We start from the raw sequence: 15,892 nt of genomic DNA on the forward strand, positions 1-15,892 counted from the left end.
ACTTTCATTATGGAGAATCGAACACAATATTAAAAAATTTATGTTCTTTTACCCCATATTGCACTAATAACATCCCGCATCTTCAACATATTTATTATTCATTTGATACTTTTGCGATTGTGTTGAAACCAAATCTGTGAATTGAACAATACATGTTTAGCGTAAAATGTTCGGGAGAATGTAATTTCAACATCGCTGCTGAAAGTAAAAAAAAAAATCGAAGCAATGAATATATTGGCTCTGTCGTAGAATGATCGAATCTGTTGTTTTATGCCCCCATCGTCCACACAGCTATCAGTAATAACATATACTAGATACACTTATTTATGTACAATAGACCATTTTCCGTTCACTGCGAGAATCACGCGTTATGCGTGAAATCGAACGTAAAAACAGGATAAACAAAGGTCATAGCGTCGTAGTGGCGTCAAACATCGCGTGAGATTCGACAAACGCGAAAGTATTTTGGGGAACATTTCCATGTCAATAATGTGCTGTACACATTTGATGATGGGCAATTTCGATTAAGTGAGGATATTCGAATGGAATATTCCTCTGTCGAAGATCGGCCGGTCGATGTGCGCTACGAAATAAAGAAATTCGAGTTCAAAATCAAATCGTTCGATTTTTGCGGCAGACGTTCGACGCGCGTCTTTCATGCATCTCGCGAGATCTCGCAGTTGTACGGAAAATCACCTATTCTAAGCTTAGAGTCACCAAATTATACAGGTGGAAGTACACTGCTCCAATAGAGCACTCTTCCGATGAATAAAGTACATACATTCAGACTTCGTGTGATGGTAGATAACATCAAGGTCTGAGCCATATTCATAGCAAGCATTAACAATAGTTTGTAAACCGCGAATGGACGGGCTCAAGTCATCGGCATACATCATATGGTTGATACAAAAACACACCCACGCAACAGCCCGCTTTAGACGACTTTAAACGACCACTGAAATTATCAATATAGACACTGAAAAGCAAAGGCGAAATAATGCTATCTTGCTGAACGCAATTTTTAACAGAAAACAATGTAGAATTTCCCCAAACGGACAGTAAACAATAGTTTGTTGTTTAACTTTTCGGCACAATACCAGTAGGGTTATAGGCTAGAATTTGAAAAAAAAGAATGAATGAAAAAGAAATGTACTAGAATCATAATTGATGTGAGCCGTCACCGGTGCGAGTGAACAATGTTTTTGTTTTTACTAATCTCACCTGTTGTACTGGCGGATCGCAGAAACGCAATGTTTCACGGAAAATTCGTGTTGAACAGCGTTGAACCAGCTATATACCCCCCCCCCCCAACCCATTATCATACCCACACACAAAACAGTGCTCCAGTCCCCAAGATTTCAAATTAAAGTGTTTTTATAGTACACCATACTAAAAATACATGATGAGTATGACCTTTGTATCTTTGATCTGTCCAACCAGCAAGACGCTGAATCCTAGTATGACACGCCCCGCCCACTGTAAAGTAATTGAATAGATCCACGTTCAACAGTGTTCATTACGTCTACGACGATCGTAGCTCATGGTTGTCGTTTGTTGAGCTACTGGATCTGCAAAATAGGTGAGAACAAACTTTTATTTTAATCTGTCACGATATGCTGGATGGCCACTCATCATATCAGTTTAGATTTCTGTTCAAAGTTTGTTTTATGCCGACGGCTCGAATTCCGGAATATAATCTTTCGTTTTGGAATACTAGTAGATCGTAGAGGTGTATTTCTATTTCGTGACGTATGCCCGGCCATGGAGGTCAATCTTCCCGGTGGCAAAACACTGTAACACAAGGTTAAATGCACTAGCACTTAAATCACTAGCCTGAGTGCCAGTACTGTAACTGACTATCCCATGTGTCAACCGGATGGTAAGTGGGGGGCTCATTGTGGTAAATATTAGAGGTTAATACAGTCTGAGATAACTGTGCACGGTCACTAAAATGACATGGCACAATGTCTTTCGATTTTGCTCTGCATGACTGTGCATGTTCCATGGTATTTCTGTTCTGTTGTCCCTATTTATTTATTTATTTATTTATTTATTTATTTATTTATTTATTTATTTATTTATTTATTGCTTCCCTTTTGTAACAGGGGCTCACTATGTAAACTAGGAGCTGCATATTGCCTTGATATAAAAACGTCTTTACTGCCTGTGCCAAAGGTCACACAGCTTGGCGCCAATATGGTTTATATTCCCTGTCCTCAATATGATTAATTATTTACTGACTTTAAGGGATAGACCAATATAAATATTGGGAGGGGGAGTGAATTTATAATCTGCATATAATAAGTATACACCAATGAATTATTCCATGAATATAATATTACAAAAACTAAATTTAATACAATCTGTTGAAAATTTACAGTCAAAATATCATTCAATATAATTCCAATTGTTTTTTTGGGGGGCATTTTTGGTCCCAATGGAATGAAACTAATGACTGAAAGAAGGAAATTAAATTTTTAATTGGTCCCAATTTTTGCGATGTAGTCAAAAATTTAAAATACATTATAATACTATGAACTAAATTTAGTATTCTCATTGGTAGATCAGGATCACGTGCATACCACACAGCGTTATATTGGAATTGGAGAAACGTCTAAAAGCGATTAATTGCGATTATCTTGCCATAGACTTTTTTTGGGGGGGGATTCATTATTGCTTAAATAACATGCCTCAGACTGTCACAGTTTCACCAATTATTGTGCACATCTCCATTCTTGCCCTGTTATCATGCAATAATTGGTGGAGTGTCTGCTTTTATTTCCTAATTGTATTAACGACTTATAATATATGCAATGCTGATCCCATGACACGATTATGTCAGTATGGGTAAAACATTTGCAGTGCCTTCCCAGATCTCACCTGCTGATTCATCAAATAAGTTTGTCACAAGACTTATTCTACATTTTATAGTAAATACATGTATCACACAGACAAGACTGATCACCTATTTGAACAGGAATAATTGTATTTGTTAATGCCAAGCCAAGGTAATTCACCATAAAAAGTATATTGCTACGTATAATATTATTTTCTTTTTATTTATTTATTTAAAATTTATTTATGTTATCATTATGTAATATGTCCTTAATATAATATTTATTCCAACTATAAATTTATTTAAAATGCTTCCCAGCTTTTATCACTGTCCAAGGAAAAGAAGGCAGAAATGTACAAACAAAATTGTAAAAACGGCTGTATAGATATTTAATTTCGCTATGACTATGACAGCACTGCCATTTCATGTGTTTACAGCGTTTTAACACTATAATGTACATGATACAGGCACACATAAATTGGTGTCGAATTTCCCATTATTATTTCATTACATCACAGCACTTAAAGAGAGGGGGGGCGTCGCACAGATGTTACCAAGCACGTCGTCCCAGGTCAAGAGTCGTACTTGTGATTCCATTAGAAGAGCGCATTGAATTGTGGGAAAATCAATATTTATCAACACAAATGTTTCACATGCTAAGCGCGGCAATGACATCCTTTGACACTGATATTAAGGAGACACACCACTGGAAATTAACCATGTTAAAGTTTTTATTATAACATGTGATATTTGACAGGATGATGAAAATAATAGGCCATCTTGCAATATTCGTAAAAAGCATGTGTTCAAAATGGAGAAAAAATTCATAACATGTTATTTTTTTCTACCAAATGTATGACATACTCTCTAGTATTAATGAAAATTACGTGGATACTATTTGCTTTTTTAATTAACATGGTACTGTACAATGATTTTTTTTAACCATCCCTGAATTCTCCAAAATTGGTTGGGACACTGTCTATTTTCCATTCTATGTCCATATGTTGTCAACACAACAACATACTAGTAGTAATTTCCATGGTGTGTATGTCTATTATTACCTCAATTCATTTCATTACCATGGAGGATACAAACTCAAAACTCTACAGTATTTGCTCTATTAGTAGCACATACATTTATATGGTCAAAATAGGTAAACATTATTGATTTGTTTACAGCAAATGCAATTTTTCGTTTTTATGTGCTTTCACTAGAGATGCTGTTCTAATAGAGCAAATACGGTACATAAACAGATAACTGAACTTGTTTCCATGGAAACAATGATAACCCCTATCTTGACAGCCATTTTGAATTGAAAATTAGTCAAAATGCATACATTAAAAAACTCGTGAAAAGATAATTACTGCAATTTCTATCTTCAGATATTCATCTAGTTACAGAGAAAAAATTACCATACTTCCAGTATCAAAAGTGTTGGCTCCTTCAGTGTATCTAAAAAGCAAAAATACTACTGTGAAAGGATTAATTATTCACTGGGTTTTAATTTTGCTCATTTAGCTGATCGGAAAATGCGCTAAATTAAAACCCACTGAATATGTAAAATTAAGCATAGAACTCATTATCTTAATGATAAAACCGTAAATTTAAAACCCACTGAATATGCCTGAAATGGTAAATCAGCGAAATTTAAACCCAGTGAAAATTATTCATTTTACAGTAGTTCATAATATATAATCCATTGTAATATTTATGTGCACTCTGTTGTCCTAGTTAATCACACATGTTTTCACATTCATTCATTTACAGTGTCCAGTGGAAGTACTACAGATACACATGTAAATAATAAAGTTGAATAATCAAGTTGTGTAAACAGGTATATTCAAAACCCCAAACTTAGATTATTAATATTATTACATTGATACTGAAAAATCTATAATTGATTTGTAATCAGGTAATTTTTGCAAAAATTCACCAGAGTATACAGTCAATAGAGATATGTTTATGTATTTTGAAAAAAAAAAAGTTGTTGTACCTAAATGCTAGTATTTGTTTGTGTTCGTTGAATACAGTTTTGTGAACAATTTCACTACTGTAATTATTCATTGAACACATTAAGTACCACTTAACTTATTCTAACTTATTACAGACCCCCTAGTCCCAGCAATCTTAGATACTGTATTTATTCTATTGCTCTTAACATTGTAGCAATCCACAATCAAACTATTTGGTGTTAGTAGACACATTGTGTTCATCTGAAAACAAACTCGCTGCTGAATAATTTAACAACAAAAATTTTTTTCACAAATTTGTTAACATTTTTGTTGGAGAATTCTTTTCCTCAGCAAATTAATGCATATTCCATATACTGTATTTGCTCTCTTAGAAATGCATCTCCATATAAACCAAAAGTTGCATTTATTTTTTACTTTGTTATTAAAATATTCATACTTTAACCTTTTTACATGCACTTTTAATAGAGCAAATATGGTATCAATGTGAATTATGGTAAATTATGTTATATCAGTCTATATATATATATATATATATATATATATATATATATACAATGTATATATATATATATATATATACCCGGTAGTATTATAAATAACTATTTTTATACATAGATATATTTTGAAATGTTCTAATCAGATTCAATCTTATTGATATTAAAATATAATGTAGCTCTAAGCTCTATTTTGTCGAGCCGAGCTTATCATATGATTGTTCGCCGGCGACCGTCGTCCGTGTCTACTTTTTGGTAGAAAGTGATATTTTCGACTTCTTGTTAAAAACCACAAGTCTGATTGTTTTGATATTACATATATAGGTACCGGTATTACATGTGGACGTCTCTCAGATTCGTTCATTTTGTGATGATATCTTCAATTCTCTAATTTTGGTGAATATTTTTGTAATTTTTGGTAAAAAGGGATATTTTCAACTTCTTGTTAAAACCACAAGTCTGATTGCTTTGATAATACATATATAGGTACTACATGTGGACCTCTCTCAGATTTGTTTATTTTGTAATGATATTTTCCAATGATATCTTCAGTTCTTAATTAACATCAAATTTTAATCACATTGGGTCAGATTATATCTGATGCCAAGGTTCAAGTACGCTATGGCTTTTGCCCATCCTATTCACACATTGATTCATATTATCATATTTGCATCACCCATCTTTTGTATTCACATTGTCAATTTATCGTATTCCCATCTCTAAGTTATTGCACACTTTGCACGCTTCAATCGTGTTTTCGCAGTTGTTTAAATAGATTATCCTGGCCATGGTAATTTTATTTCATTTATGACCTCGTACACGTAACAATCACAAAAATCAGGCAGCATTTATGTTTTCCTTTCTCTAGAGTAAGGCTAGATTGCTACTGATTAAGATGATTAAGATTTGTGATGCAAGCATAAATTAATGTGCGATGCTAATGACATCCAAATGCGGCACACATGCAATAAATGCAGGACCCTTATGCGATATATGCGCAACCCCAATGCGAAAATTACATTGTGCACATACAAAACAGTGACATGTTGCATGACATCTGTACTGTGTCGGTATATTCAATTTTAACCCAACATGATGAATCTTTTATCTGATAATCTGTTTGGGTATAATATCATACATTTTATTTAATTAACATAATTTATTAAATATTTTAACTTTTTATCTGAATATCTGATTGAATATAATTATTATACATTTTAGTTAATTAACATAATTTATTAAATATTTCAACTTTTTACCTGAATATCTGATTGGATATAATTATTATACATTTTATTTAATTAACATAGTTTATTAAATATTTCAACTTTTTATCTGAATATCTGATTGGATATAATTATTATAAATTTTATTTAATTAACATAATTTATTAAATATTTTAACTTTTTATCTGAATATCTTATTGAATATAATTATTATACATTTTAGTTAATTAACATAATTTATTAAATATTTCAACTTTTTACCTGAATATCTGATTGGATATAATTATTATACATTTTATTTAATTAACATAATTTATTAAATATTTCAACTTTTTATCTGAATATCTGATTGGATATAATTATTATAAATTTTATTTAATTAACATAATTTATTAAATATTTCAACTTTTTATCTGAATATCTGATTGGATATAATTATTATATGTTTATTTAATTAACATAATTTATTAAATATTTAAACTTTTTATCTGAATATCTGATTGGATATAATTATTATACATTTTATTTAATTAACATAATTTATTAAATATTTCAACTTTTTATCTGAATATCTGATTGGATATAATTATTATACATTTTATTTAATTAACATAATTTATTAAATATTTCAACTTCACTACCAGCAGATCTAGTAGCCAAATGGAGAGGAGAATGATGGCACCTCGACCTTTAATGGTTGCAATAGCAGTCACTTCTGCTATCAGCTTTTTCAGTTATTTAGCTGCATGGTTGCTAAGGAAATCAAAGAAGGAAAAACCAAGATTTGGGCAAGAAATTCGAGATGAGGAATTTCTTCTAGGGGATGATGTCATCCAATGTAACCATGGTTCCTATGGTACTGTGCCAAAACGAGTGCTTCATGCAAGAGGAGAGTAGGTGATATTTTGTTGTTTTTTCTAATTTACTGGTCCAGACCAAAATGGTCTTCATACTTGTAACAGTACATGTTACTGTCATTAGTTATAAAGGTTTGAGCTAAATTAAAGTTTAAGTTTTGGAGGAAAGAGTGTTTGAATTGCCCTGGAAAATGGCACAAATTGTATTTTGTATTGTATATACTGTTGAAGCATTTTGAAAAAATTGATATTTAATTTATAATAGTGAGTTTTCATTTGTGATAATAGTTTTCCATTACTGTAAAATACTTTATTTTCGCTATTTTTGCTGAATGAATGATTCAGTGAAAATAAAATCAAGCGAATATTTTTTTTTTCTATATTTTCATTTAACTCATTAAAAATCAGTGAAAATAAAATCCATACAAAATTAATTCCAGCTAAAATAAAGTATTTCACAGTATATACAATGGGTAGTTCTATCCCATAATGCATTGCATATATCTGCAGTAACATGCTCAGTCAAAAATTTGAATTTGATCCAAACACCAAATTATTGAACATTTGGATCATTCTCATTTTTTAATTTGTTTTGGTTTCTATGGTAACAGTACTTATTTAGATGTATATGATTTATTTAATGACATGAACTGAAATTTCAGTATGCCAGTGTCCCATAATGCAACAGGGTTCTCTATTCTTCAAATAAGATTTGGTTCCATACACTGATATAAACCATGTTATTTTTATAATATATCATTGTCCATATATGGGCAATGCATTATGTCATTGGCATACATTATTTATACAATAATGAATCTCCCACAATGCCTTATTGGACAAGGAAAAGGGTCTACGGCAAGATAATGATATTAACTATAGTGACCCCTCTTTGAATCCAATATGACACTGTGGGGGGGGGCATTATTATTATAAATCACTATCGCTAGAATGCATTTGTTTATGATCCAATTCATTATGGCCAAAAATGCATGAAAATTACACATTTTCATTATTCTGCATCTCAGTAATGTGTGAACAATTTCTATCCAAACTTAATTGGTACATGCGTTGAACATAATTGGACCTTGACTCTCATCATTATATTTTCGCATTGGGTTACAAATTATCATATGCATTATTATGCATTATCACAGACATCACGGTATTATCTTTTGATGTAGATTCCTTAAAGAAGCCGAGTACTCTCCTGATGAATTCATGAGATTGAAGAGTCCTATTTATTACGAGGAAGCGCTTCTCAGTGTTGGTGATTTTGTTGGCGCTAACATTGAACATATGGTGTTTGTGGAGAACACAACAACAGGTATAATTAATATAAAAATTGTCAGAATTTATTCCTGCATTTGCTCTATTCTATCATTTGCTTTAGTGTGATATATGTGACATAAAAAAAGTTAATTCAAACGGAAATAGTGTTGTACCCCCCATCACCATAGCATTTAATAGGTGCATTGTACACCTATATAAGTACTAGGTACTATAGGCCACCACACTTGTTTATGTTCTGCGTTTGTGCACTGTGATTCATTCGCAAGAAACACTGTTTTGTACTTGAAGATAAAATATTGGTGTAATTTCAATTTCATTACAATATTATTTCCTCCATTTGTTGCTGTATGATTTGACCTGCAACAATGTCTTTTCACCTGATTGGTCATTAGTCTGATTTTATAACCAATCAGATATAAATATGGCATTTTAAGGGACTATATTCTAATTATCTTGGCGCCAACAAGGCCTGGTCTGAGACAAGTACCTGTGGTTCTTTTTTATTTAATTGTATTATGGCCTCCAGCCCATTACAATCATACAAATTAATTATTGACAAGAAATAAATTTATATTACAAAATATGTATGAAAATATAAATGAAGAGGGTGTCAAAAGATAATATAACCACTATATAATAATGTGATGGGGATTTATTTATATTATTATAATATTTATATACATACAAACTTATTAGGTTATTCACATTTGATCTTTGATTAAAAAACATTTAAATAGAGCTAATGAGTTAATGATTTGGCTGTGAATGTTATCCAAGGTTTCTTCAAAGTTGCATTTGTCACATTAAAAATATTGAAACTTATGAGTATAAAAAAAACAAACACTAAATCCAAATCAATCTTTGTGGGGATGCACCTTTTTTGCATGGCTCGATCATGTTTACACATTTTGGATAATTCTCAAAATGCATAAAATCAAGCATTTCTGCAATTTTTGAACAATCTTGGTAAAAAATACATTGGACATTGGAGGACCTTGATATACATCACTTTATTTTACAGATAAACATTTGATAAAAAAGTTATAAAAAACAAAGTAGACAAAGTGCGCCCTCACATGGCAGAATGTTATTTTCCTTGTTTGAACAAAGGAATTGCAGTTCTGGAGGGAAAAAAAGCCAAAACTAGCACTTTCTTGGCAGGCTGGCAAAAAACAAAAAATTGAGGATAATATCCTCACTGTGTTTATAAATTTGATCATTGGTACTCAAAAAAAAGTCAGGTTTTATGATTGGAAAGTCAAATTTGGGGCAGTTTAGAGGGAATGGCCACTTAGCCGAATGTGAACCCGAAAATGGAAATGTCTCAAAAGTTAGGGGTGAGCGCTTAGCTGGGCATGGGATCAGACAGACAAAATGTGACGTCCATTTTACAACTTTCCACATTTCATGTGGGAAAGAGCAAACTATAAAAGAAACTATTTTTTGAATGGTGCCTGAAGCTCTGCTCAATGGGTTAATGTATGCAGATTGACTGTTGATAAGTTTCCTGTATGCTGATTGGTTACCATGCTGTTTATATCTTTTCAAGGCATTAATACAGTTTTAAAGTCAATGAAGTTCAAGAAAGGCGAGAGTATCTTGATAACTAATTTGACGTATCCCGCTGTAATTAATACAGTGAAAGATGTTTGCAGTGATCCAGAATTAGGTGAACATTTATTTTTAACTTATTTATTAGAAAACACATTTGTTACTATTGATTTATTTTTTGCTGATTTATATTTAGTCTGCAAAAACAAAGTGTAAGTGAATATAAATTGTATTTTTCATCAGAAGATGAGATGCTTCTGTTAATAATTGTCAAGCATTTATAAGGCAAAGATTTAGGCAAATATTCTGATATGAGATGAAGATTCCATTTGAAGTTACACGAATTGTGAGATGGTCAAAAATTTGCAAACAATATTTGTACATTTTTTGAAAATACTAACTGCAAATGAGTCTGCAAAAAAAATTAGTGTGTGTTTCAGTTTTTTTTTCTTCTGGTTTCGATTCACATATAGCGGGAGTTGGATGATAACACACAATCTATTCTGTTAACACAATCAAATCTTTCCAAGTGTCCACTGTGCTCTATTAGTCACAAATAAACTGTATTAGTGCTTACATAGAAAATTGAATGGATTATTCATCAAAAATTTCATCTGCAACTAATATTAGTGGGTTAAATATTAGCATAAATATATGCAAATCCTTGTACATTCAACTTGATTTATATTGGATGCTTTCCTCATCAGACTGTATTGTATTGATAATACTGTAAAACCATTTATTCACCATATTTTTATACTTTTAACGTTATTTTACATGAATTTATTTTAGCAGATTTTACTTATCGCTGAAAATAAGGAAATTATAGACCAGCAAATTTATAGTATGGTGAATACAACAAGTGTTGCCACTAGAGGGGGCTATAGCAAAACAGGTTTTAATTAATATTTTGATTAAAAGGGCAATGGCAGTCAAGCCACGCATGTGTGACACATAGATCTTATATAAACGAAGATGTCAAATTTGACTGTAATGTGTAGACTAACCAGTACAAACTGGTACCAGCTTTTACTATGTAATTGCTTTGGTGATTGAAAGGTATCAACGAAGTCACAACGATAATTAGTGTATGTCACGCCCAGGGTAAAACTTGAACTTCCGATTTTGATAATACTAATGTCGCATAAGCATGGCACAATGACCACCGCCCTTTTTGAAACAAGTCTATCAAGATTAAATCCAGTTATGCCGTATTTAAATAAACCTCCTGCAACATATTGGGGCCATGATGCACCTGTCATTCTTAGGTATTTTCACTATGTCATTGGGTATTCACAAGTTTTTTAACCTGTCTAAGAATTTGACATGGTTAAAATAACTGTTGAACTTTTCTGTGTATTTGGTACTCCCCCACCTAGTGGAAAACATTGATAAATGTATAACTACCGATATATACATAATGTGTTAGCGAAAAATGTTACATCCCTGATTGAAAATTCTTTGATATGTATGTTGTGTATCTTTCATCATAACAGGAATGTCCGTTGTCACACTAGACATAAAATTCCCGATTCGCAGCAAAGAAGAAATAATACAACAATATAGAGATATCTTGGAAGACAATCCATCTGTCAAAGTCGCAGTCATTGATCACATCACCAGTTCATCCGCCATGGTAATGCCAATTAAAGAACTCATAGTAGTTTGTCAAAGTAGAGGTGTACAGGTGGTAATAGACGGGGCACATGCACCTGGACAACTACGACTAAATCTGGAAGAGCTTGGTGCTGATTATTACATCGGTAAGTTAAATAAGAATATTTGGTTTGAATTAAAGAGGGCATGTCGTCTTCATGTTTTCATTTTTGTGGGTTTATGCCATTAAGAAATCGAAAATGCAAAAAAAAAAATTGTGATATTGAACAATTTGCTGCGAAACAATGTGCCACAAATTTGGTTACTGTGGTGAAATTACTTCTTCATCTAAATTTAGCTGGGTGACTTTGGATGAAAAATTGTTACCGTAATTGCTCTATTAGATCATATTTCTTCATATATACATGTACCAAAAATCATTAAAATATTACTTATTTTGACCATAGACACACCCATCATTTATGTAAGCTCAGGCATTACTAATAGAGCATTTTGAAATGAAAAAAATATGTCGAGTTTTCAGTGTAATGATATACATGTGAAATGAGAAGTTCTCTCCCATAATGCAATGCATGCCTTTATTCGACTCGTAGTGTCTACAATCAATATACAAGGTTAATTTTATATATTTTTTTCATGGCCAATCTTTAGCTTCTAGATTTTCTGCTTTTTCAATAATATTAACATATTCAAATTATATTCAAAATGTGTCACATGGGACTCACACTGAACATTATGTCCTGTGATGACTGGTGCTTAAAGCGAGGAGAGTCGTCACCTGTGCATGTGAGAGATGACCATAGTGTGTCATTGTTTACAACCAAATATCTACCCATGATCCTTTGTACGGTTAGTGTACATTGTTATTGTTGATTGGAACATACATGTATGCACAGGTGACAGGTAACGACTGTCGCTTTATGTCATGCTGAAATTAAAGTTGAGGTGCGATTCAACAGTATTGAAACTTAAGAGATATATAGCACCTGTATGACACAGCAAAGTATGCCTAAATTTTTATGGCACTTACGTTTTTTCTTGTTTGCTTCTCTAATTTCTTGTCTTTGTATAAATATTTAAATATATATGCAACTCACACTAGTGACATTCATGATGACATCTTGAGACAGATGTTAATTGGCCATGTGGAGCCAAAGCTGAGGCTACATAGATACTCCACATTCTCCAAACAAAAAAAGGGGAATTGGTAGGGTTTTTTTAAACACAGAATGTCACAGAGTAATTTGGTCGTTTCATTCCTGCTTACTGAGCTTGGATGCTTGTATCATTTGTGGATTCCGGATTTGCTATTTGTTGCATGTAATTATAAGCTGACCTGTGTTACATATTCATTACTGTGTCACTCGCCTGCACTTGTTGCATTAACGGTACTCCACCAATATTCACGCACTGAATTGGAGGAACTGTGGCTACTAGTTTATCTAGTAAACTGTCACATTAATTACATTCTCACTATTTCTGTAGATGGTATCTCGCCTCAATTTCCATACTCTGTATGGAACTGTAATTGTATAAACAAATTGTAGATTTGGGCTTAATCTTTACCTATCAGTATATTTATAAATCTTTTCCAAATAGAGGGTGGTCTGCGCTTCTGATCTAGTGGCTAACTACAAATTCGGCCTGGAGAGGGTGTAAAATTAGTAACCCAATTGGTTAGCATTGTTACCATAGTGACGAGAGAACAGAGAACTAGCAGAAGCAGTTCTACTGGTTCAGTGTGTGAACATTGGTAGAGAGAGATAATTATATGGGTGTAAACAGATCTCTCCTTTTCTCCCAGATCATCTGCCCATATTTTCTTCTCTTTCACTTCATCAATCCGCTTGAAACACAGCAGTATCTGTTTCTCTGATCATCAATGCACCTGTTTATATTTTTACATACCAGGTAATTTGCATAAGTGGATGTTTGCTGTCCGAGGGAGTGCGATATTATGGGTACATCCAAAACACTACAAGTCTATCAAACCACTGATTACAGGTCACAATTATCAGCAAAGTTTGTTCAATCAGTTCTTCAATCAGGGCACACGTGATTCAACTCCTTATTTCTGTGTGCCAGCTGCTATACAGTTCTACGAGGAGATTGGTGGATTTGTAAGTTCACATTACTTTTCTTCTCCATCACATATAATATTTACAGGCATAAAATTAATTTCAGTTCTAAACATTAACATGTATTTACTTGGGTAAAATAAAAAATTGAAAAAGAAACCCCTAATAAGAATGATTGTGTCCAGGAGCGGCAGTTGTTAGGATTGAAAGTACCAAAACAACACCGCTTTGTTCTAAGGCAACTGATATCGATCAAAATTTATTTCGGGTTCTACTGTAAAGTGCTAGTCGGCAAAATTTTGTTTGAAGGTCTTGACTTGTCCTGTAAATTACTTTATTTTCACTTGGAATTTATTTTCGCTGAAGGAATGAATCTGTATCAGAAGTTACTTGCTAATAGTCAAACATCAATAAAGCAGTTCTGCGGATTAAATTTGTGATTTAGTTTTCACCATCTTCAGTAATACTTTGTGTTTGAAGGTGGACTATATTACAAAATTAATATTTAATGTAAAACATTTCCATTAAGATTAGTCTGAGATGCACCTCAGAATCTTGTTTCCTGTACAGCCCGTTCAACTCTGGTTACCGCTGCATTTGGGCAAACATTGAACCAGTCACTGGTAGCATAGTGGTTGTTGCTTCAGACTCGTGATCAATAGACCCAAGTTAAAATCCTACCTTAGGCTGAATATCAAAGGATCGACCCCTACCCTGGGTGAGTGTGCCACAGACTCAATAGGAAGGCCAATTCCACTGGCCGGGATTCATTCACTAACGAATGCGACTTTGGGGGAAGCTTGGTTAAGGTTTGCAGGTGCTTGTGTTTGACCGAGCCTGTTTGACGCCAGGATAGCGCATTAAAATTGCCACACAGCCCTGTCATGTAGTCCCAAACATGAATATGACTTCTGTGGCAAAAATGCACTATGTGTCAGCACTAGCACTTGCAATTTGCACATACAAAAAAAAGGCAGGAGAGACAGCAGTGACACTCAATGTCCAGAAAAATATTTAAAAAAAACATTGAACGTTATATGCTTCCCTAAGTTAGTGAAGTTAAATTCAGCCAACTCTTGTACCAGAATATAAACAGCAATGCATGATGGGATTTGTTAGGTAAGATTTTTTATATTTGATTTTTGGTAAATTTACAAGGAAATGGGCGGAGGGCCTAATTCTGTTAACAGTACAGCTGTAAGATGCTTATATGTAACCTTGTATTTCTAAATATATTTTATTTTTGTAGGAGAAAATCACCAAATACAACACAGAATTACTTCACTGGGCAATGGAGTTATTGAAGGAATCATGGAAGACAGAAAGTTTTCCAATACCTGACAGCATGAGGGCGCCCTTTATGGGAATTATTGCTTTGCCAGAGACCAGTAAGGGACCTATAATGAATACAGATTCCAGGGGAATTGCTCAGCTAGTGGACAAAATTTATGAAAAATACAAAGTTCATGTTGTTATTGTATATCACCAGGAATGTCTCTGGTGTCGTTTGTCAGCCCAGGTTCACAATACTAAAAAAGATTACCTGAAACTGAGAGATGCTGTATTAGACATGTTATAGACAGTCTATTCTCTTTTCATTGTATGCCTAATATGGTAGGGTTTCTGAATCACATGATCAACTATATGCCTAATATGGTAGGGTTTCTGAATCACATGATCAACTATATGCCTAATATGGCAGGGTTTCTGAATCACATGATCAACTATATGCCTAATATGGCAGGGTTTCTGAATCACATGATCAACTATATGCCTAATATGGTAGGGTTTCTGAATCACATGATCAACTATATGCCTAATATGGTAGGGTTTCTGAATCACATGATCAACTATATGCCTAATATGGCAGGGTTTCTGAATCACATGATCAACTATATGCCTAATATGGCAGGATTTCTGAATCACATGATCAACTATATGCCTAATATGGTAGGGTTTCTGAATCA

At 33.0% G+C, this 15,892-nt stretch overlaps 1 protein-coding gene across 1 annotated transcript; it reads left to right on the forward strand.

Annotated features, from left to right (window-relative positions):
• The first annotated feature begins 1,471 nt into the window (after positions 1-1,471).
• LOC102800903 (uncharacterized) lies at positions 1,472-15,504 on the forward strand. Its single transcript, XM_085492107.1, has 7 exons — positions 1,472-1,579; positions 7,174-7,422; positions 8,571-8,713; positions 10,229-10,348; positions 11,727-11,993; positions 13,759-13,967; positions 15,175-15,504. Exons 2-7 carry the CDS (start codon positions 7,190-7,192, stop codon positions 15,502-15,504), a joined length of 1,302 nt encoding a protein of 433 aa, XP_085348233.1. The 5' UTR covers positions 1,472-1,579; positions 7,174-7,189.
• Positions 15,505-15,892: the final 388 nt, after the last annotated feature.

The sequence above is a fragment of the Saccoglossus kowalevskii genome, chromosome 17, assembly GCF_978046115.1.
Source record: "Saccoglossus kowalevskii chromosome 17, keSacKowa6.1, whole genome shotgun sequence".
NCBI classification, from domain to species: domain Eukaryota; kingdom Metazoa; phylum Hemichordata; class Enteropneusta; family Harrimaniidae; genus Saccoglossus; species Saccoglossus kowalevskii.